The sequence below is a fragment of the Zophobas morio genome, unplaced genomic scaffold (assembly GCF_036711695.1).
Source record: "Zophobas morio isolate AGI-343-1 ecotype UQ-CSIRO unplaced genomic scaffold, CSIRO_AGI_Zmor_V1 ptg000005l, whole genome shotgun sequence".
Lineage (NCBI taxonomy): Eukaryota > Metazoa > Arthropoda > Insecta > Coleoptera > Tenebrionidae > Zophobas > Zophobas morio.
This window is the reverse complement of record NW_026972110.1, coordinates 2620858-2646497: the sequence shown is the minus strand read 5'-3', so window position 1 is coordinate 2646497 and position 25640 is coordinate 2620858. Positions and strand designations below refer to the sequence as shown.

Sequence of the window (25640 nt, the reverse complement as noted above, 5' to 3'; positions counted from 1 at the left end):
GTATTCCCAAATTTTTGAGAAAATGGAATTAGTCGTTCTTGATTTAATAAATCCAATAAATTGCCTCATTCATTAATTTTTTTTAGTCACCCTGTCTAAAAACTAGGATTTCATTGATAAACCATACGTTTAAATTCATAATATTTTACATATTTCTGAGATGACGTCATTAATTTTATCGCAGGGGCTAAACAAATAAATTTTGATTAACCATGATTAACGTTTGCAAGATTTCAGACCATTCGGTTTTACTGTTTCAGTTACTCTGGGGCTTCGTGAACCTAGGAAATAAAATCTGTATGGCGTGGGGTAGTCCTTTAGGCGCGGATACATAGCTAACTTACAAGCCAAAGAGACCTATCGTTTGAGGTGCACCTCCGGCAGACAAAGCTTGGTATCTCGAGGCGGTCTCCAGGCATTAATGTTGGAGTTCAGAGGATAGCGAAAAGCTTCTTGTTGGTAGTCTTTTCCTTCGGGGAATTCCTTAAAGCAGGAAGTCCAGAAAGGCGTGGGTTAGGAAAGCATTCCCACGAGGATCACCATATCCTACAAGGTTTAATTGTCCTAAAGCAAGGGAACCAGCCGAAGATTTTGTGTCCTCCGCTAATTTCTACAAAACGACCGAGGGAGCAACCGATGAAATCGCATTGGAGGGACTGCCGCTGCCCTTTCAAGGGACCATCTACACTTGGTAGATATGTGTTAAAAATTACATCCGCACATGATACGTTCCCAGAAAGTTTATCACTCTCGCGGCCCTCTTTGTGACTGCTAACAAAGTCGAGCCTGCCAATCGTTAAAAGCCGCGCATTAAATGGAAATATTGCAGGACTTCAGCTATGAAGCTGCTGATTGTAGAGAACGAAATAACCCGAGGCCTACACGGACAGTTACAGACTACGAAAAATCCGAGTTTTTAGACGTAAATAAAACCCACCGGCGCATCTACCTTCGACGTCCAATTTGCTCGTTGTGGAAAGAGTCGCTTTGCACATTTCATTACTCTGTATGTCAGGAATAGCATTTCCGAGTACCGGAGCCTGAACTAGCCTTGCTAGTTCGCTGTTATACGAAATGTTGAGAACGCAGGGAGACCGATTTCCAGATGTTACAATCCGTTTTACTCAAGCTAGTATAGACCTGCACGTTACAAGTTCATCACCACGCCATCCCAGAGCCTCTTGGATGCGGATTCTTTAGCAAACACCAAAATGGTCATTGATTATGATATTTCGCCTGTAGTCGGCACCATCAGGTGTACGGGTTCACCTATAAAGAAGACGCCACCGTTCTGTTAACCTTTGCGTTCTACGAAGTTAGTTCCGTTGCCACTGCAGAAAAAACCCGTGCTCTAATTAATCACCTTTTTGAAAAAACTAGTAAACTCGCCAACTTTGCCATGAATGTACTTACTCGTTTACACATTTTAAAAAAATATATCCCTTAGGTTACGGTCTGCGGAGGTGCCGTTTACGCCACTGCTAAATGTACCCATCTTCTAGATTTGGCTGGTTTATTTGAAAATTGTATTTTATGGCAAAGAAATTCAAGAGGTATAAAACTTTGTCAAAAAATTGGTTGTAGTTTATTTTGACAGAACTTCCCTCGCCCCTGTCCAACAAATTCCGTTTCTTTGAAAAATTAAAAAATTTGGTTTTGCGATATTTGTTTTGTGATAACCTCTACAAAGTAAATAACATCCCCGCAGCCTCTGAGCCGCGGCGGAGCAAATTCCACGGAGGCGTGGTTCGTACAAGTTTGACCAATATGAAATATATTTAAAGCAGATAAGATAACCAACAGAAAAAATGTATTCTTAGTACATGTTTAATTTCAACTGTTTGTGTTCATACCTATCTACTTCAAAAGAATTCGATTTTTAGAACGTTCAAGCATCAGCGGTGACAGATCAAAGTATGCATCTGTGTTAAAAGAAAATGAAATTTAATTGATTTTGCCTCCTCAAAAGAGAGAAGAGGACTGATGAATTGATTAAGTAACAATGGAGCAAAACGGTCCCAATATTAGTTTGGGTGAATAGCTGTTATTATAGTATTTATTATTAATTATTTTATCATTATTAAATCTGGGACACTGAATATTGAACATGCCTGTGAACCGAATTCGAACCCAGGACTTTCATTTGTAAAGTTGGCATTCGAATACGTACTTCACGGACATGTTGAAGAAGAAGAATTAAACAGTAAAAATTATAATAATAAACTTCTTGGTGGGGATGATTAGACAACTTTTGTTTAGCATTTTACCATCTGCATGATTTTCCTAATACACATTTGATAAGAGTTGGTCAGGTAGTTTTGAAAACTGACATAGACTGCAGGCGGCAGACAGACAGACAGGCAGACGGAAACGGGGATAAATTTTTCGTACTCTACAGATCATGAAACTTCGCGAAAACATTAAAGTATCCAGTTTCCCAATGGGTCGTATTACAATATTTCCTTAGTTTACGCTCGGAAGTAAAAGCCTAAAATGAAAAGTTTTTAATGTGAGATTTTTAGAAGAATTGTTAAATTCTGTTTAACTATATATCCAAATTTATACAATGCAACTCAAATCGTTTGGAATAAAAAAAATGTGCATCAATAAAAAATATACAGTGCCAGTTTCACTTTGTGGAAATAAAATTCAAATCCCGCGCTCAGAGTCATACACTAGTGAACGGTTTTGATTCGTCCAGAGGTGTGGGTCTCCTACGATTGCTTGAGAGGTGAAGTTCTTCCCACTCCAGCTTATTGATAGAAAGGACTGCAATTGGTATTGCCAATTTAATTATTTTAATTTTTTTTTATATTTACCTGTTGGTACAGATGTTCCTTGTTCAGTTTGACAGTTGCGGTCAAATAACTGTCAAATAAAGTGTTAAATAGTTGCAATCATGAACGAATGAATATAATATACAAACTGGAGAGCATAACTTATAGCCCCACCTGCAATTTTCAATTTTTTGTCGCTCAGTGTAATTGTAACTTAATGGAACTTACAAGGGTGATAAAAAAGACGAAAATTATAAGTAAGAAGTGTATTTGAATTTGCTAATGAACAACTAAAATAACTTATTAAAAAAAAGTAAAAGTGATCGGTGCATAATTATAGCCCCATATTTTTTTTTTTTTAAGAAAGACGAACGAAAGATTGATAATTTAATAATGGGTTGGTCAACCACGCCGTGGTTCTCCGAAAGTCTAGAATTCATACTGTTAACAAAATTGTTTAGTAATTCAGGATCTAAATTGTCCCAAATACCCTCTAATGCAGCTTTTGGCTCATTTATGGTGGCATGTCTTATTGTCCTCATATACTTGTCGAACTAAGATTCTCCAGAGGTTTCCTATTGGATTCATATCTGGTGAGCAAGAGGGCTACTCCAAGACTTGAATATTTCTTTGCGCAAACCAAGCCATTGACTGTCTACTGACATGTATTTGTGCATTATCTTGTTGGAATATCAAATGTCTGTCTTTATTGTCATTTAAAAATGGCAGCAAATTTGTTTCAAGCACCTCAAGATATTCTGCGTTGTTCATTCGGGTTGAGGGGTAAGATCATCTTAAAATCTCTTCCTTGTTGAAGGCACTTCAAAAAAAAGTCACCCCTTCAAAATTACGTTTTGAAAAATATTGCGGTTCTTTCCTTAAATCCCTCCAGTAACAATCAAATTCATCCGGACCATCTAACTTGAATTTTTTTTTATCAGAAAAAATAATCTGAAAAAGATTGACGATAAAAACGAACCTAAATGACAAATTTTGAGTTACATTGTTGCAATTGCGATTCAAATTAACACAAGCAAATTCCACTCATGCTGTTTTATGGTGGGGATGAAGACGCGGTGCTTTTTTTAACTTTTGGGGTTTAATGTTTCCACTTCTTCTCAAAATTCTTCCAATTGTTCATCTTGACACATTGGCTTGGCACTCTTGTCCTATTCTTCTGCAACTTTTGAAAATATTGCTTGCAATAGTAATGAGTCTTCTTTCTGTTCTTGGAGAAATTTTCTTTTTGGGAGCGCTTTTTTTGTTAGCTGGATTATTCAGATAATTTACAACGACTTTATGCGACCGATTAAGTCTCAGATCAATTTCTTGGCGACTTAAGTCTTCGTCAGAAAAAGCCAAAATTGTACCTTTTTCTAAATCACTTAAGTAACTTCCACGATTCGTGTCACAAAGGAATAACATTTAATGAAAATGAAATCATAGTCTTTGCCATTTCTATTGAAACACCAGTTGTTAATCGTAAATTTGGCAACGTTCATATTCAGACAATTTTCTAACTAAAAGCCGTTGTCAATCAATCGAAAGCTGTTACCAATTGCGGAATTTTAAGCAAAATCAACAGGTGGTGTTTCAATAAAAATGGCAAAGACAATATGTTTTGAAAGTACGGCCATGGCTAACTTTTGTTAATTATTTTTATTTCAACTGGGGCTATAGTTATACACCATTTATTTTTACATTTTTTTCAATGAGTTATAATTTGTTTAAAAATAAATTCAAATGTCTTTTTTATCACCCCTGTAAGTTACATTAAGTTACAATTACAGTGAGCGACATAAAAAATTGAAAATTGAAGGTGGGGCTATAGTTATGCTCTCCACTTTATACTCTTTCCTCCATGGTTGCAATGCCATCATTATTTTCAAAATGAATTTCATGGCTTACTAGAGGACTTTTTTCGATCATATGGTACAGTGGCGGCCGTTGAAAAGTACTACACTGTGACATGTCTTTGTGAACTGCTCTGAAAATTAAGTTTCTAAAATGTCACTTCCAATGTCACTGAAAACAGTTGTTCGGTCCAGTCAGGTAGACCGAAGGAGAAGGGGTGCAGCAGACTCCACCGTCTCACCCACCACCTCCACTTGTAAATAAATGTACATAGTTGTTAGCAGATTCGAATAAACCGTCAAGCAGAAAGGTTCGTGTCTCACTGAAACTATATTTATAGTTTCAACAACATCATTTGGTCATCCATTGTGACCCCTTCATTTTTTGGTCATCCATTGTGACCAACATTTGTGGTCACCCATTTGTGACCGCTGGTCCTTCGAGCAAACACAAAAACTTGCGTCAGGTCACCCACTTATGACCTAACAACAGTGTTAGTGAAGCCAAAATTTTTACTTCAACAAAAGTTAATTCTTTACCTAGCATCAGCTGAACTGATTATGCCTAGGAGACGTCTTGGTATTGATAAGACGACATTCTGCACATATTTGGGCTGTATGCCGCGATTGCCAGGTATATGAAACGCTTTGCATCAGTTCTTCCCAGTAGTTTGGCAAAACATAAATTGTTAAAACTGTGGCATTCTCTAAAATAGCGTTCGACACTGTTTTGTTAAAAGTTGGCAGTGGCATTGTCATATTTGATAGAAAACCCAATTTTGGCTGTCCAATTTTTTAAAGTTTCAAATAGTGCGTCAAAATGCAGTGTGGTACTTTTCAACGTTCGTGACTCTACAATATAATTATAATCCTTCCACGATTGATAGCGTTGGGAGTTTCTAATAAATGTGTTAAAGACTTTATTTGCTTGTCAGTCGAGTGCGATATTTTAGAATATTTACAAAGTGTGCTCTTCATACGTTTGTCAAAAACGTGCATGTCAAAGCTTTCATTCATTAATATGCATAGTGTTCCCACCTTCCTTCTAACCATCTTCGAGTTTCTTTTATTTTGTTAAGCAAATCTGCTTGCAGCCACTATAGGATATATTTGGTAAATATTTTATAATACAGGATATGTATACTCATATGTTGAATAATTATTATTAATATTTTTTGTATGATTTTTGCTCCGCGGTTATAATGGTAAAATTTCGGTAATAAATTACTACGCGTTATACTTTTCCGAAAGTTATAACAAAAAATAATAGCAAAATAAGAGTCGCTAGAATGTATGGAAATGGTTAAATATCTTGGGAACCAATTGTACAAATCCACTGGAATTAGGTATAGAGGTCTAAGAAGTTGTGCTGTAATTATTATTCGTCAAAAAAATTTTCTTCTGCTTCATAATTAACGCATTTTTAATAGAGCTTTTTTTGCACTCATTGATAGAGCACAATCATACTTTCTTTCTGATTGAAATGGCAATAGTAATTTACGCAACTAGTTCGGGATAGCCTGCTTCCCGCATGAACGCTTGTTTGAGGCACGACCGAAGGGAGTGCCGCATTTGCGTGAATGCGGGAAGCAGGCTCACGAACGTGTTGTGTACAATATTTTTTGCGACGAATAAACCTTTAAACTGAAGAGATTAACTGTGAGTTATTTATAAACAACGCCATTGACAGCGCCGTCAACACGTCACAATGTTGACACTACCCGAGTATTTTAAGGTTACCATGGCAACGGGAAGTTAAATGCACGTGTGCGGGAAGTTCGACCTCCCGCACTCTGGTGAATGCGCGAAAGCTATCAAAAAAGGTCATGAGTGCAAAAAATATATTACCTATTAAATAATGATTAAATAAATTTATGATTATTAATTTTAATTAATTTTAAACAATAAATAAATTTACCAATAACAACCGAAAGCAAAATTAAATTTCTGTTTTCTACAAAAGATGCTCAAAATGCTTTCCATTTACTTCCTGGCAGTAAAAAAGACGCTTAATACAATTTTGTAGGGAGTTAATGAAAATTTCTGGACGAATGCTAGCAATTTCGTTACGTACTTATGCGGTCCTGTAAATCTTCAATGTGAATCGGTCTATTGATATAAACGTGATTCTTCAAATAGTCCCACAAAAAAAAGTCAAGCGGTGTCAAATTTGGTGACCTGGCAGGCCATTCAATAGTACCCCTTCGGCCTATCCATCTGCCAGGAAAAGTTTCGCGCGAGGTCTAGAAGTGGCTTTGCAACCGTGGTTAATATACTATTTTTTTCACTAGCAGAAACCATAAGACAATAAACTGAAAAAATAAACGTTCAATTTTTTGACGCAACATGATTTTGTTTTGATTTCTAATCAAACTTAATCTAAATCTTCAACACAAAGAAAACCGTTTATACTTGTCGCTGAGTTAATCATTTTATCTTCTACCGTCTACCAACTACCATGCGTATACTCAAGTAATGTTTGTAGCACACATTTGTTCATTTTTTAAGAAATAATCACATCAAACATTGCGTACATAACCTCAATTTTTCTTTTTGAACCGATGGTCGCAAAAGTTGAATTTGCTCCCTCTAAATGAGTCGACATTTGCATGCGTCATGGCTGCTAGTGAAAAAAATTATTTTTAATGGTAATTATGTCATATTTCTTTTTTTATTTATTGTTATTTAAAATAATTTGTTTTGCCATTTCAATCAGAAGGAAAGTATGATTGTGCTATGTAATGAATTCAGAAAAAAAGCTCTATTAAAAATGCATTAATTATGTGGTAGTGCCATTTAAAAAAAATCAAGTTGGCCTTGCATCTTGAAAACAAATGAAGCAAAAAAAATTTTTTTTTGACGAATAATTAGAGCACAACTTCTTATAACCTAATTTCAGGTGATTTGTACAATTAGTTCTCAAAATATTTAACCGTTCTGGCGACCCTGTATTAAAATAATACTCCTACTAATAAGTTTAGGTCATTTATTAGAACAAAATTTGGGATGTTACTGTTGTGACATGAAATCTTGTTGAGAGTGAGTGATATAAGCTTAATTAATGAATTAAACATTCTGATAAACTATATAAAATAACATATTTTCTTAAAGTTTCTATTAACACAGATTGTTGCTGTCATGTTATTATTAATATTAATATAGTCTAAATACAAATGTTGTATTAAATGTTAATATTAAAAAATATTACTTTTACTATAACACAATGAAATCTTACTTACTTGACGTCTGAATGAAAAGAAAAATTTGTAATAACTTTCAAAGTTAAAAAAATAAACGCAGTACTGCTTAATTTATATTCCGTTGTTTCTTTCGAATATCTAATCTATTTAGAAATCTTAAATGAGAAAAAAATCAGAAGATATTGTTACGTTTTGTTTAAGGCTTTGTAGATGTTATCGTAACTATAGCCAGTTTTAAGAGTTCCAATATATCACAAATTTGATAAGTATTTTATAATAATTGCACTACAACTGGGCTAACATAAATTGCTTAAAAGTTTTAGCCTCACAAACAACAGCAGCGACGATAGTCATCAATGCACTGATACAACAAAGAAAAAATTTCAAAAATTCTTCAGTTCGTGCTGTAAATACATGCGAAACACTCGCTCACTTTCTTTGTAGCAGTAAATTCGCGTCATTACCGTAATAGTAACACTTTCTACTCACATGGCCGATTGTAAAGTGAAGGGAAAACACAACACAGAATTTATAAATATAGGTTTAGTGGGATTGCTGATTCTAGTGAATTGAAACTCTTCAGTGTAAGCGGATCATCCCTCAAACAAAAATGAAATTAAACATTGTGTAAGTGACTTATTTACTTATATTTTTTAACCTGCAATTAACAAATGTGGGACTCTTAAGACATTTTATAAAACAGCAGTGGGTTTTAACTGACCAGTTTTACTTTCATATTTTATCTCAGCGTTGTTGCTATAATATATGCGTATTATATTTTTACCACTTATTATCATCATTATCTGTGATGTAGCCAGCTAATCGTCTACTAAGCATTTTTCATTTATTGGCGCCTCCAGGTGAATAACTATATACTTACGTAACAATGTGAAATCGATTTTTTTTCTACGACGATAAAACTATAAATGTTAAAACTACGAGACTTTATTATTACGGTATCACTTTTTATTTAAAACCACATTCTCGGGTATTATTGACATTGAAATTATCTTACCGCTGGGGAAAACTGTTAAAACTGGTGACTTTTTTAAAATTTATTATTACTTGCTACTTGCTTAAATGTTAACGCTTAACACACCAATACCATTTTTAGAGTGATCAAATTTTGATTTTTTTTTTGTTAATGTTATGTAGATGTAACACAAAACCCTGTTTTAAATAATGCTACGCGATTGTTCGTTTCATAAAATCCTCACGTAACTATTTGAAACATAGGGAAGGTCTTGCTTGAAATAATTTGACAGTAAATGCCTTGAAAATAGAGGTCATCAACAATAGCGCAGCAAATGCAGACTTCCTTCTTCTGGTAGTAGGAAATGAGAAAATGCATTCAATTCTTCATGGAGGTGCGCATCAGAACGCAAATAAAATTAACCTTTTTAGCGCAGTGTATTTCGTTGAGAAGTGAATTATGAAACCTGTGAATTTTGCGCAACACGTCTGTCAATAATTAAAACCGATTTATTATTAAAAACTTGGGCAATCCTGTTTCCATTTGACATAACAATTTCAAAATGGCAGCGTCTCGTGTAACAGTACAAACGTTCATACCAGAAATTAAGTATTAATGTTGAAGTCACTATTATGGGGTTTGAAACTCGGTAGTTTTTTATTGTGGTGAATGTCACAAAAAAAAAAAATAAACGTATGTCGGGTGTCCTAGTGGGTTGAGAGAGTTTGTGAAGTTAATGCATAGCTTATCTCCAAATTCGGTGAACCAGATACATCTATTTTTGTCTTTCGTAACCTTGTTGACAAAAATTTTAATCCTTGAATATCACGTTAAGTTAATTCTTGCAGGAATTGCAGGAAAATGACGGAGACAACTAATTTGACCTCTTCGTGAGGGTACATATTTGTGTAATCAAGTGAGCGCCCTTGTATTGAAGTAGGACTACTTTCTTTTTAAAAAAATTTTAATTTACTAAAAATATGTTAATTGCAAATTATTGCGTGAAAATAGTAAAACTGGAATAAAAGATGTAACATATAGGATTTGACTTTCTTCTCAAATACTTTACCTCTTTGGAGATTAAACTACACTCTTGATTAGTGTCGTTTTTTGTAAATAATAAATAAAATAGACAATAATAATGATACTTCATATAGTATTATTAAAAAAAATATCTTAAGTGATTTAGACAGATCTTTCCTAGCATCTGAAACTATAGCATATTTTTAAGTAAATATTTCTTTACTACTACCAACGTTATTCTTTCTTAAGAATTTCGGACAAATTAAATGAACCTTTCTGGAGATATTTAATACGGTTCTTCAGTTGCTTACGCTCGTAACACCATAGAGTAACAAAACTGTAATGAAAAATACTTTATTAGACAAATGTTCCCACATTTCTGAAGTACAATCCATTGAACACGTGCAGTTTATTAGTCAAATTACAAAATTTGGTATTATATACATGTTTTTAAGATAATCTGCATGCGGTAAAATAAAAATAGGAATGGATTATTAAAGTACCATATGTATATTTCAAGTCAGATTGTTCAAAGAAATTTTGTAGTGGACGAATGTAGCAGTTTTTGATTAATATAAGACAACATTAATGAACTGTGTGTCTATAATTTTGGCAAACTTAGGTAAACCATTCTTGATTTTGTAAATAAAATAAACTGCTTCATTTACTATTTTTTAAAATCCTGTATAAAAAAATTGGCCATTCGTTTGATGAAACCTATTACAATACGTCTTAGTTTACGGTCGGGAAGTAATAATTCTAAAAAATATTGATTATGATATAATATTAAACCACAAATAAAGTAGTATGTCAATATCGCACTATAAATTTCAACCGAGATTTATTTATTTTTGCTGAAAATGAGCAGATAAATTTTCGATGGCGTTTTACCATCGAAAGACGATCGAAATCTTAAAATATGTTTAAAAATTTTTAACAAAATTAGTTGATTAATTTCGGAGAATATTTGCTTAATAAAATTGTCAACAAACAAGAAACAACATTTAAAAACCGACACGTGTTTCCGTATTCTGGGAACTATAAAACGTTGAAAAAGTATAAAATTGGCCATACCTTATTAGCTTGTTACTATAATTCCCTAGATTAATGTCGAGAAGTAAACACATTTTAATCAATATTTGGTAATGTTGGTGTATTATGAACATTTCAAGAATGTGGTGTTTCTAAGGAAATTTATAAAAAATCGACATCATCAAATGGTTGGTGGCAATGAATAAATAAATTTGAATTAGCGTGTTACCATTTACAATTTACAATCGATTCAGTTATTTCGGAGGTTATATGTTTAATCAAATTGGCAACAAGTTGTAAAACGTCTCAAAAACAAGAAATGAGACATTCGTCAAAATGACCCTGATTCCATCATAATACCCATTTTCCTAACTACTTCTCTGTCTGATAAAACGTTTTTTTTTTGTTGTTTTTTATTCTGCAATAAATAATTTGTTAAATGTTAAATTTTGCTCTGGTGCCATTTGATTAAAATTTTTGTTTTTACGATGTTGCTGGATGAAAAAGATCAATGGAGATTTACGTATTAAAAAGAGCAAGTGAAAAAAGCAGTACATATTATTTTTTCTAAATTGTTTTAAAATTTATTAAATTGGTTCAAACCATTTTAACTTCACAATTGTCAACTTGTAGTATCTCTATAAAGTATACAAATGGTTGTAGGTGTCCTGTTTACTTACCGTTCCTGAGTGTATGAATACTTTTTACTTCTCAGGACATAGCCAAAGAAGTGCTGCAGCGTGGTTACTTTGATGTTTGATTTCACATCTTACATTTTGTAGAATACGAAAATGTCTTTTTTTTATTCTGCCAGTCTGTTGTTTGTTGGCGATTTTAGTATGAATTACCGGACCGATTATTTTGAAGTTCAAAGTGTACTACCTACTAGTATTTTATGAAACGAAAGCAATAAAATATCATATAAAAGATTCTTAAGTAAATCTTGTTTTAAATGTTCAGTATAACAGGCTTAGATGTGCCTTATTTACTTACTCTAGGCCTTATTTTTACTTTACATATGCTATTAAGAAGTAATTTCGCTCTTCAATTCGTTATATTTTGTAAAATCTCGTTAAGATTGCATAACATACTTCGGCGAAATTTTTATAAAATACCAATAGTTAGGAATTATAAAACACAACTAAAATGTGTTTTTATCTCTTCCAAAAAGTGGATGACGTCATCGAAAAGTATTATCAATATATCTCTTTTGAAAAATAAGCTGTAAGACATTGTAGATAGGGGTGTGCTTCTGCATTTTAGAGTTGATTACACAAGTTACCTCCAAAAATTATTATATAAACAGATGTGTTGTACCAATTATCTCATAAATTACTTTTTTTTAACTTCTAGCAACAGAATAACATTATGATCAATATTGCACACCTTAGAAAGTTAATGTTAATAAAATGACTCCACTAATATTCCAGCCTCTGTGAAAAAGATAATCACATCATCTCGAAAAATTATTATTAAACAAATCATTTGAAAATTATATAATTTTTTAAACTGTATTTTATAATTCATTCATTTATTTACAAGTTTTTATAAATGCATTAAAGTAACCCCAGCCCATATGACTTCAGTTGACACCGGGCAAATTTGATAATTGGATCTTGTAAATATACATATAGAATAATATGGTTATAATTTTTTGTCTAAATTTAGAATTATTAAAAAATCATAGTAGTTTCTTTTTAAGATATTTTTGAAAGTTTACGAATGTTAAAGACTGTACAATGTTAAGTTAATTTCAACAAATATATCTAAATGTAATTAAGTACAGTTTTATAAAACAACACAGCATTGTTTTGAAAAAATATATTTACTATAGAAAATTTGAATCTACCTTGTGTTAAACTATATGTTTATGAGCTTATAATATTAATCACGAAAATTTCAAAAACATAAAAAATGCCAATTTACTCGTATATCTACCATACCCATATTTGAAAAATACATTTTATAGTTTATACATATCTGTAATTGTATCGGTTCTGAATGTTGTTCGGTGTGAAATATCTTCTAATTTCAGTTTTTGTAACTGCACGTGTAAATATCGTTCCAAATCAGTATAACTAGATGGAAAACTTTCGTAGAGAATAATGTTACTCAGAGAATTTTCATTCCCTATTTTACATACATACAAATCATTTTTATCATTAATAGGATATACTATAAAGAACCAAGTCATCACGATCCTAATGTTGATACTATTATCCAATGACGTAACTATTCTTTGTTGTTTATACGTTATTAATTTAATAATTTTATTATTATCTTATTACTTTATCAGCTCAAATCTAATAAGTTATTTGTCAGAATTATGTAAAATTGTAGTGACACAGAACTATATATTTCGTTTAGGAAAAGCAAAGGAAAATTCAGTTCACATTTAAACTTTTTTTGCAGAAATTTTAACCATACTGACATGCTCCGATTGCTTTTGAAAAATCACACTAGACAAGCCCTGATAACTGCCATAGTTACTCTTTAAATTCAATGACAAATGTGGTTGGTAAAAATCATTTCTCTTGGTATTATACATAACAAAGATGCCATTTACATTGTCTTTCACATGGCCGACTACTTACAATGGGGAGTGAGAAAGGCAGCTAAAAATCAATTAGAGAACGATTTTTGTTGAGCATACGTCATATAAAAATGTTTTGAAAACGTTATTTCTCTGCAGTAGCAAAGGATCCGCAATAGAAAAAAATATTGAAGATAAGGAAGTTTCCTATTTTGTTCGAACACAGATAATAGCAATTAAAAGGATTGATTTGAGTTTAGAAGTAGGATCTTGAAAAATGTGTTAAATCAGTTGAAAATAAAATTCTTAGTTTTAATTAGGTATAGGGTAAACAGGTCTTCTGTTTTGTAATTCTATGTATATGCAATGATAACTACATTGTTAAGTACCACTGGTACATACCCGAATGTAAAATTAAAAAGAAAGTAATGTAAAAGAACATTCATAAATCGTAGTACCACAATTCAAGTCGTACAGGTAGCTCAGTGTGTTATACATGCTAGTAACTAACTAAAGAAAAAAATTAAATTAAAATAAAAATGTTGTAAAACCAGTATGTTTGTTGGTATTGTTTATAAATTTGTGACGTCTTAACTTCTGCTCTATGATGTCAGGTCTTGAAATTCTGTTTAAAACGTGACTTTTTACGTTATTTTTTTGAGAAAAACTGTTTAAACATACATGCTTTAATTCTTCGATAACCTTCATAACTTCATAAGAGAGTACATCTGATAATCAGAAATTAGAATGCAGTTATTTTACTTTCAAGGAGTTTAAAAAACACATCGTTTAAATGTTAAATGTTAAGGACATTGGATCAAAATCTGATTGTTTTACTTTTTAACTCACGATGAAAGATTCATCGCGCATTTTACAAAGTAGTATTTTTTTTAATCATCTGACGAATTTTAACACATAATTTTAATTAGTATTAGAATAAATTTTACACTCACAAGTAAATTTGTATTGAATGAAGTTGTGCGGCAACTATGCAGTTAACGTTAATCAACGATCCTTTATGTTTACAATTTGTGAGAAGATAAAATATAATTAAAACAAAATAATTCGTCCAACTATGTTAAATCTAGCATTTACTCTTTTTATTATGAAATAAAATACAGATGTCCCAAGTCCCAATTAAAATAAAAAATAATAAATAAAACCTTATTCCTTGACAACCAATAGAAATATTGAAATTTTGTAGACGTCATTGTTTTTAGCTTGAACGGGAAAACTTAATTTAATGTAAATATGACGCATATAAATGGCGTCGGCGTCGCGACGCAAACCTATATTTTTTAAACTGTAACGTATATTTCTTAATGGATTAAAATTGTGATTACAGTTATATTTCATTTTCAGTTGATAAAAAAATATGAACATACAAAAATGAAAATTGACTGAAATAAAGCACTCACACTGTATTTTATAATCAATAAGATCAATTTAAAGTTATTTTAACATATGTTCGAACTGTCTTAAGATGGTTCTAGTCTTTTATTTCACTGAACTTTTATTTTCTGTTTATTAATATATATTTTTTAACTGAAAATAAAATATAAATATCTAGGGGTCGGTTTATGGAAAGCGAATTAAATATTTAATCCTCGATTAATTTAACAGAAGATTAAAAAGCAGAATATGAGTCCGTGATTCGTTAAAACATGCACATTGCATAGCAACGGACCTCAATTGTCATGTAATCTCAATTTAATAGTCTATTAAAATCCATTAAAAAACATAGGTTCATTGCAATTTAAAAAAAATATAAGTTATATTTGATAATTAAGCTTTCCTCTCAAACTAAAAACAATGGCGTTTACAGAATTTCAATATCTCTATCCGTTCTCAAAAAGCCGCAGAATTTTAACTGTAGCAGTTACATAATGTGTCCATCATTTTGGTTTTTATTCGAGTCGTAATTGTTTTTATTTTTCTTTTTATGGCGTATGACATACTTTTATTAACATAAGTTATATCGTATATCACGTCTAGTGTTTGATATAAACTTTTACAAAATGCACGCAATATCATCAAATTTAAACCACTAAGATGTATTTCTGTTGTAGTTTTTTTTACAATGTGGAAATATATACGATCTTTATTAAAAAGAGTTAAATTAAATTTGCTGGTGTACATTGTAGGTGTTTGCGTAAATAATCACACTGCTACTTTTTATAAGCCACAGTATTAAATGAGTATCTCACAAACTGCCACTACAGCTACTAAAAATTAAATTGTTGCTATTACATTTTAATAATTTCATTGCCAAGAATTACAAATTTCTAAAGTGGTGTTTGTAAAGCAGACTCAGGGCTTAGTCAATCGTTATTTAGGAAACAGTATTTTTAATTTTCTTTTTTAATACTATGAATGTATTAGGAACTGTTAAATAAATAAATATTTTTTTGCCAAGCAAAAAATTATGAATCATTCCACTCTGAAGATCGTCTTTTGGTCGAATATACTTATTCAAAGCAGAAGAATCGCTCTCCTGTAGCATATTTATTTGGTATAATTCCGTCACGCTTTCATGAAACTTACATGCTACAGTATGGATATTTATCAATTAAAATTAAAACGAAACAACCAGTATCAGCAACAAACCCCCGTACGTTGTTAAAATATATTTACTTAGATAGGTACTAGAATAGCTGTTGTCCGCGGGTCTGCGGGGATTTCGCAATTGGGGTACATTATTTTTCACCCTCTGTTAGGGTTAATATAAATGTTCACTTCTACCCTCTCCTATGTGAACCCGTCTAACTTAAAAACTCACGGGACTTTCATAGTTACAAATTGTCATTCCGCAAATTTCCAAAAATCCTTGCTTAATCTGTGCTTACATTACAAACGGAACCTATTTTCCAAATTTTATGTTCTTGGTTTCAGTAGTTGAGGCTCTGCTTTGATGAATCTCTCAGTCAGGACAAACATTTTTAGATGTATAGATTATAAATGTTATAATTTTTTTTTCACTTACGGTGAAGGTACTAAGTAAGTATTGTCTTCCCAGTTTAAAGTGGTTTTTATGATAGGTCCATTGTGTCGAAATTGATGATGGGGACAATGGAGTAAATCCCTAGCCATAAATAAGGAAGTGGTCGGTTTCTTGCAGGGCCGCACTTTGTTATTCAACTCATATTGTCCATCGTGGGGTAATAATGAACTGATAATGTTTATTATCTTGTCATAAAAACCACTTTAAACTGGGAGTACAATACTGATGGAATTTATTAAGCCCTTATTCTGACATTCAGAAAACTCATTTTTAGACTGTCGAGCTTTCCTACGACGGTTATATTATTTTATAGGAAGAAAACTAAAAGATACAAATCTGTTTAAAGAATCTCATTTTATACCACTTTTAGATTGACATCAATCACATCTGGAAGATTTTAACAACTGTAACTAAAGAAAGACGAACTAGAAATATGATTCTGGAGGTGATTTCGAATGGTAATTTTTGTAAATTTCCACTAGTGTATCTTTTTCAAACAAGTGTCTTTTAAGTAACTACCAAAAGTGAAAAAATCTTATTGATTATAATATATACGTTCTATTGCGTCTAAGTTTGAAAAATATTATATAATTAGTAAGTATATATAAACTTCTGTTAGTCGATGTATACATTGACGATTCGCGTTTAGTCAAAGTATGCAGCGAATATTCCATGGTGACACAACCTCTCATTCTATCTGAGGTTTTAGCAGCATTTATTATTTATTGTCGTTGACTGGAGTGTAGCATTAAATGTTAATGCAATTTACTCACAATGGCGTTCATAGTTACTACTGTATTATTTTTTATGATTTAATTAAAAAGAAACAATATGTTTTTAATGTTCGATACTACAATAATTTTTTGGTAAAAGAGTTTCTCGAATTTGGGTAGAATCTCTTTATAAATAAAATTTAGAAAGGGGGGCCAGTTTGCAATAAGATACAGTTTATATTTACACAATGTATTTGCATTTTTTTTTGTTGTATTTTATCTACAAGTAGATACCACTTGTTATTTTGAAAGCTTCTATAATTTGTCACTTTTTGGATCCATCTCGGCACTGGACACAAATGGTTTGAAAATGTAATTAAAATGAGCTGTGAAATTTCTTCGTCAACAATATAACTTCCATTTCGTTTAATCATTTCGCAAAAAGCTTTCACTTACTCATCCCATCAAAAGATTACTAATTGCAAGTCAAGCACGATCAAGAAAGTCACTTTACTATTTGAATAATTGTTTATAATTTTACTTTATTCTTATATTATTGCAAACCGGTTATACCAACAACATTTAACTATCTACATAATGATGTCACTCTGGTTTTACGAAGAAGGAATTATTAATAGGTAGGTTTTTCCGAAAATTAATTCTTTTGGTGTTTAACATTGACATTGATATTAACCGTTACATTCTGCAAATAACATTTTCGCAAAGTAATATAACCATTGTTACGAACAAATGTCAAAGATTACAAAACACAAGGATCGGTTGTTGCAAGGATGCTGATGAACAGGTTTATCGTGATATCGAAAGTGTAAAGTCCCGCCACGAAAGGAGCTGCTCAAAATTCAATTCACACTCACGATCGCGGATTTGCTTCTATTTTTAACATACAAATGCTTGTGTGTTATAAACATTTTATTCTACAAAACATATGGACAATATTTCAACTTGGACGGCGTTTACCTTTTCGTTTTGTATAATTGATTTTAAACAATTAACCACATTCAAAGCAGAGAAAAACCCATCAAACAAGATTTAGAAAAAATCGCATAAGCCACAACAGTGATACATTTTTTATCAAAAACATTGGTTTAAAGTCATTTAGACGGAATTTCCCTCTCATCTGAAGCACAACTATGTTAGAACGTATTTTTGAATGAATATTTATTTAGTAGTTTTGTATTTTCTATATCAAGTACGAAAAATTTGTTGTACTGTTTTTTTCCGAACATTCAAATATGTAAAGTTTAAAATAACAATGTTGATATTAAAGAATTGCATGCATATAGACATGCTATATTGCAACATATTCAAATGAAAAATTTGAAGCATTCGTTTGGCTAAATTCTGAGTCGCAGCATCCATACTATCAGTTATATAAGACGTGTTATTATAAAAGGTGTCAGGCGTATTCTTAGTTGCAATAGAATAGTAATACTAATTAATGAAATTTAAATTTAATTAACAAAAAACGAGTTTCGCTGTCTGACAAAGAATCGAACACTACTAGTGCCCACACAACACTCGAGAATTCACGAACAGTGCTTATACTGAGAGAGCAATAAAATACACGATGAAAGACAGCCATGAATTTTTGAAAATTTGTCTATGATTGTAACATTTTTAACTCAAACTTTCAAATAGACTATAATCTGACAAGACGAAAAGTCTATCTTCAAAAATCCATGGCTGTCTTTGACCCTGTTTTTTTACTGCTCTTCTGTATAACTGTTATATTTCACTTATTATATCATTTATAATTAAAAATACAGATATGAATGCGTTATTATCAGACGACCGATAACGGTACATCAATTAATGCAGAAAAGCAATCTCTACAAAACCCCTAAAAAATATATATACTTAAAAAAAAGTCGTAGACAACAATAAATGAACATTAAACTTTAATTTCTCAAATTAGATTGCACTAGATTTGAAACAACTTAATTTGACATCACACAATTCTTCACGTAAAAAAATAGGATAGTTACCTGGGCCTTTTTTTTACCCAGGATATACACTTCAAGCGAGATTTCCTTAGCAAAATAAAAAAAATTACCATGTTTACGATAACGCTAAAATGTGTGCAAAATTTCAATGCACACATATTTGCACTTTCTAAGATATATTGTAAAGTTTCGTTATATTTTTTTCCAAAAACCTATGGTTAAGAAGGTAATAGTATCTCCCTAGCAAAATTTTAAGATGAAGTTGTTATACAATTTTTGGTAGAGGTGACCAACAACTTGGTTGGTGATCAAACCTAACCGGAAATCCGAAAGTACACCTCATGTTTATGTTAGTAGCTTCTAAAAGTAGGTACTTATTGGTTATTTTTTGAGATGCTTATAAAATTTCTACAGGGCATCAATAAAATACAGCTTTTTGTGTATTCAATAGAAAAGTGTGTCTTTGTTTTAAAGAAAATAGCCACTTTTGAACTTTTGAAATTTTGTTAATTTAAACTTTAAAAACTGAGTACATGAAAAAATAGCATGTTCAGTACGCAAGAAAAGTTTTTTTCCATGCTCGATTAATAGTTAAAAGCCGAGGTCCGGCAAACCTCCGAGGCTAAGAAAGAACTTACGCGGCGTGTAATGTAACTATTGTATTATGTTTTTTTTGCCAGCAACACCAATAACACTAAAAAGTAATAATTTTAATCATTATTAAAAAATATTTAAGAAATTATCAGGAATGCGTTGGATGCATATTTCGTTTGCGGAGTAACACGTTGTTTACACTCATGAAATCGCTAAAAAGTAGTCACAAAAGGAGTTCTTCAAAGTAAAAAATGAGTTTGTCAAATGAATTAAGAGCAATGGAAAAGGCTGCCGAGAGTGCTTGCGTCTCTCTGTTACCAGAAAAATAAAAAATCCGTTATAATAATCATACAACGGATTTTCAAATTGGTCAGTTTTTAACTAAAACGAAATATTGGCATTTCTTTGATATTCATTAGGTACTTTTTTGTCCTTGCAGCGTAAGTAACACTTACGCGCTTAGCAACCTACTTAACGTAGTAGCAACGATGTTGCCTTATTTACTTCACTCACGTTTACGTCAGTGTTATTGGAGCAATAAGATTCATTTACGCTATCGGTAGCGGAAAAAAGTTAATTATTAACAAGCGAAGCGAACCTTTAATGCTCACTGGAAAGCTGCCAGTTTTTTTGCTTGTTAAACAATCTACTATTAGTCGACTTCTGCAATGAAGAGAACAAACAAAATGTCAACGTATCCGAAGGTTGTAGACAGAAAAACAACCAAAATTTGTAATCTTAAAATTTTGCGAAATATGTCTCAATTGAAAATATAATGATTAAATAAGGTGCCCACATTTTTAATTTTGCGCATATGGGTTATTGTCAAAAAAATTAAATTTAATTGTAAAATGGAATTTTACAACTTCTCTGTCACGGTAACCTTAAAATATCGCACACAGAATGGCGAAAAAGGGTTCGTACTCCACAAGTCGTGAAATGTCGAGAAAGCATAAAGTTATTAGACATTTGTGGCGGTCCTACTACAGTGTTTCTTTAACATAATCTCTGGAAATAAAAATTGATTCCATTAAATTATATATTTGAAAAAACAAAAATAGAGAAGATATTTCTATGTCAGTTTTTTTAGGCAGATGACATGACGATATGAGCCTGATGACATTTAACATATAATTGTATAGAGATAAAACAGTCAGTTTTTGCTATAAACTGTTCAGAATGAAGAAAATTGAAAGAATTTTTATTTAGCATCACCTTAAGACGAAATTATTTTGTAAAAATCAAATATTTTAAAATTGTAGATATCTATGTTACAACTGTATAACCATAAGGTTGGTGTCGTTTAACAATCTTTTAATCATCGGCCACATGTTTTGAGGTTAATGTAGTTACATTATGTATGCAGCCTACTTTTGTTGTCAGAATTTTGTTTAACACAAAATATTTCTCTGTTTAAACAATTTTATTCTGATATGTCAGCAAATTGTTTAAACAGAGTTTTTGTAGACCTATCAACAATTTTAAAAGTTCAGTATTTTTTGCTTATAACAGCAAATGTACAGCGAGTCATATGAATTACAGTCTGACCTATGACACCTCACTTTCACTGAGTGTACCACGTGGTATAATTTTTTTCTATTAAACATTGTGTTGCTACACAGCAATATGTTACGCATATTTGCAATACACAAAGGATGTCGTAGGCAGGTAAACGTCTTCAAGCACATACTGGAAATTGAACGCGATTCCATATCATTTGAGTTGGATGTCAAAATTTGTTGCTAAATAATTGTTTTTATAGAAATTTATTTGTGTGTTTTGAATACTTCTAGATTAACCTACGTAGAGGTCACATGCATCCGGAAACATATGTCGGTAAAAATTAGTTAAATAATTATTTTCAAAATATATGTAAAATACCAATTGTCATTAATATGTGAACTTAGTACGTTAGAATTTGCATTGTTCCATATTTTGTACATTTTAATTAACATTGTATAGGTAAGATGATTTTGCAGGTTTATCTATAATGTTCGCATATATATTTCTTTGATTCCTGACTTTTTTGTCCTTGTCTTGTGTATTTTATTATTGTTACATTAATTTTGAAAATCAGTTTCCTAAAATTAGATGACGATAATAATAATATTTTAAAAAGTTATCAAGAGTTTAGTTGTATAACAAAAATTGCGCCATAACAATTACCACCAAAATTAGTAAACGCAAGGTAGCGAACGCGGTAGAAAGTTGCTTGTTTTAATGTAGAAAATTTTGAAAACGAAATTAGCAGTGCGATTTCAAGGTGTCAATTGGTTTAAAATAAAACTGACGGCAACATAAACTTTTGAATAAATTTTATATCTTGAAATTAATGTTTTTCTTTGCAACAATGCTAATTTGAGAGGCAATTCCAATTAAAATATGGAAGCCAATAGAAAAAATGGGCAATTAATACAGTTTTTTGATATTCTAGATAAAATTTGTTCTTGAGCACAGCAAGTGAACTAAGTTTTAAGCAATGATTTTGTAAATGTTAATCGAAAAAAGAATATGATCAATGCTTTAAAATACGCATCATTCATACATTTATGTTGATTGTGTATTAAATTTTTCGACAGATAATCCTATATCAACAGGTAAAAGACCCATTTTTTTTAAATAAACAATAGTGAAAAATAAAATAAAGCGAGTTACTTACTCTAGATATAAACGTTTAAAACCTACTTTATGTGGAGTTTGCAAATCTTTGATATTAAGTTTGATAATGTAAAGTGTGTTGCTATGTGTGTGATTAATTGATTAACAAAATATGGTTGCATATTTGTTAGTTGTAAATATGTTACAGGTTTCATGCTTGTACTTCACCATGAATTTAGTTTTTCAAAATAATTATATCGAATCATTTTTCCTCGAAAAATTTACTTCCATTTCATTTAAGGGATAATAACAAAAATATCTGAAAGTAGTACATGCTGACAGAATTTGCCTACTTCACACTCACTTAAGATGACTTCATAGAGAAAATTTGGACGTGTTTGTAAACAAGTTGTGTTATGAGTTTTCGACATTCTAGTACACATTCCGTCGCAAGAATTGTAAGCCAACCCTTTTCTGAACCGCTATCATAATCGGTCTAATAATAACTAGGTAATAAGACCTGATTAGTTTTCTTCTAATGGTGCGTGTGCTGCTAAGGAAGGTGGTTAAACGTTCATTGCATGCCATTTTTAACATTAACTGATTTATACACTGAACAAAAACTGTAAGACAAAAAATAATAAGACATTAATATTTTTCTCCACCAGAAAATCTTTTTAAGATCCAAATCCTTCATAAAATACTGATTCAGTAATAAAGATAAAAATATAGTGACATTTCTGATTCCTAAAATTTACAAACATTTTTTGGTATAACGTTGCCAGCAAAATTTATTTGCAGGTTTTCCATTGCTCCAGAAGCAGAGACAATGCACCTCCTGAAATAGTGTTATAATATTTTGGTGGGAAATAATATAATTATATAAATATGTTGTGTGTTTAATGTATTATTACTGTCCTGACTTACAATATTTACTAAATTTATCTCCAAATGTCATCAATACTTTTCATTGAAGATTTAATAAATAAGGTTTCAGGTAACGTTATAAATTTCTTGATCGTCATCAGTAAATAAATTGTATTGTTTACTAGTCTCTAAATTAATCTTAGACGAATAGACACATTTTTGTAAGCGTTTTACTGTTTTAACCATAGCATACTCTAAACCTCTCAGTAAACTACACAACGACAATTACTCACAAAAGTATATTTTATGTTTTTAGGGTACTCTTTGGTCTAGTCTGTTTAGTGGCTTTAAGTTCTGCTAGACCAGCGGAAGAAGATTATGCAGAATATGATGAAGAACCGGCACCTCCACCAAAGAAAGCTCCAGCACGAAGTTCCCTGATTGGTAGACGCAATCCATTAGCGGGAAGAAACGCCAAAACTTCAACTACAGCAGCGCCACCCCCACCATCAGAGGTATTCAGTTACATGTTTTCGATCATATTAGTCCATACGTAATTTTTGTAATTTAATTTTATTGTCTATATTGTTTACATATCTACAAATGAATTCTTTAATTAATCGTTTAAAATATCCCAAATTTAAATAACAAGTAACATCTTAACATTATTATTTAATAAAACAGAACTATCGATTAGAGAATTAGTAATTTATTATGTCGATAAACTTGAACTACTTTGTTTTTTTTTGTTTAATTTTCAAGATGTGATGTAACTTTGACCGGTTTGGATTGGGTTAAGTGGTTCAATAAGTCAGTCAATATTATTAACAGAAATGAGATGATAAAATTTATTTCTGTAGGAAACTGTTATTTTGTTCTGGACTACGATAAATGCAACACCTACTTTTCGGGTAATTTATTGCAAACTTAATGGGGAAAAAATGAAAGTTTCTATTTTAGACTTCAAAGATAAAGTTTTATATATAGATATATATTATTAGCAACAGTGTTGATGTACTTAGAGTTCATTTTGAAAACATTAGAGAAAATTTAAAAAAGTTTGGGTAAAGAATACTGCATTTTTTAATTTAATTAATCAAATAATATTGAAATTAACGTAACAGTTTTGGCAAATAACGGTAAATATAACTTTCTACACTAGGATTAAAATTAAAATTAAGTAAAAATTATGCATACATCACTGTCAAAGTTATTTTAAACCCAGAAATATGTTTATTAAAATTCACCTAAGTAACTGTATTAACATATTCTAAATTTTTAATCACTGCACCATGACATTTTCGTTTCGTTTTCTACAACCAGAACAACAAGATCGAGGTTAATTTAAATTCATCGACAAAAATAAAATTTTATGTATGAAAATTGTAGAAGACCTGATTTGATTTCAGAATTTTTATCCAGACATAAAAAGGTTGAAAACGAAAACGTGTATTTCTTTAAAGTGTGTTCGATGTTTGAAAGCAGCGGCAAATTTATCAGTTATTAATGACATATATCCAGACATGGTATTATAATAATGTGATGGCGCCTAAGAGCATTTGGAACTTTCTTTTGGCCCAGTACGAAAACTGTAACGTGCACGTCCGTATCCGGTTGTCAATATAAAAAACATAGGGCCATCAACCCGAAATAAAAACAGCATGGTACGTCATCCGCCAAGTGAGAGTTATTATCAGTTAACATCGACTTTACTTTCGACCATTTCAAGAATTCAGCGTAAATCAGCATTTACATACAACCGTAAAATACAAAAAGTTCACGTTAATAATTCCACGTACTTGTTCAATTGCAGCAAATAAACTAGTTCAGACAAATTGCACAACCAAGTCAAGTTTCTGCAACATTTAATTAAAATAAAAGTTGAAATCCTATGCGTTTTGATTTTTAGGAAGAAGAAGAAGAACCTGTGGACGAAGAAGTGGGCGAAGAACCACAAGAGCAAACCAGTTCGACCACAGAAACTCCGAAAAAATTCTTGAAAGGAGGAATTGTGCGACCTTTCAGGAGTAATGACGACTTGTTGGCAACCTTGAAACGTAGGAGGGAACAAGCTGCTCATAGTATGTCATGCATCAGTTTACAAAAATTATATTAGTTAGTACATTTTCACTTTTTCTCAGACAAGCAGAATAATAAAGTGAATCAGGCAACTGACGCCGAGGAATCGGCACCTGCTGCTGTACAAAATGAACCAGCAGCTAAACCGTCGAGGGCCTCATCAGGAGGAAGGCGTCGATTTAACAATGCAAAAAGTAGCGAACCCGCTGCTGAGGAGCCAGCTACAGCACCCCCGGCCAGGACGGGAAGAAGATTTAATACTAGAAGCTAATTAATTATTAAATCATATAAATGTAAAATTGAGCTGTTAGTTGTCAACTGTACAATAAGGAGATATTTTATGAAGGAGATAGTTATACCATATGTCCAGATATTCGTAAGTAATGTTATAGACAATAATTTTCCTAATAAAGATGTTGTAAATACACGCGCT

The 25640-nt window shown here is 31.5% G+C and overlaps 2 protein-coding genes across 2 annotated transcripts in view; one reads left to right on the top strand and one right to left on the bottom strand.

Moving 5' to 3' along the window:
* The window catches only part of LOC135121485 (xyloside xylosyltransferase 1), a 70304-nt gene that overhangs the window by 31731 nt on the left and 12933 nt on the right, over positions 1-25640 (bottom strand). The gene's annotated exons all lie outside the window — the stretch shown is intronic.
* LOC135121540 (uncharacterized) lies at positions 8348-25632 on the top strand. Its single transcript, XM_064045844.1, has 4 exons — positions 8348-8457; positions 23445-23643; positions 25038-25209; positions 25270-25632. The coding sequence occupies exons 1-4, from the start codon at positions 8441-8443 to the stop codon at positions 25476-25478; spliced, it is 597 nt and encodes a 198-aa protein (XP_063901914.1). The 5' UTR covers positions 8348-8440; the 3' UTR covers positions 25479-25632.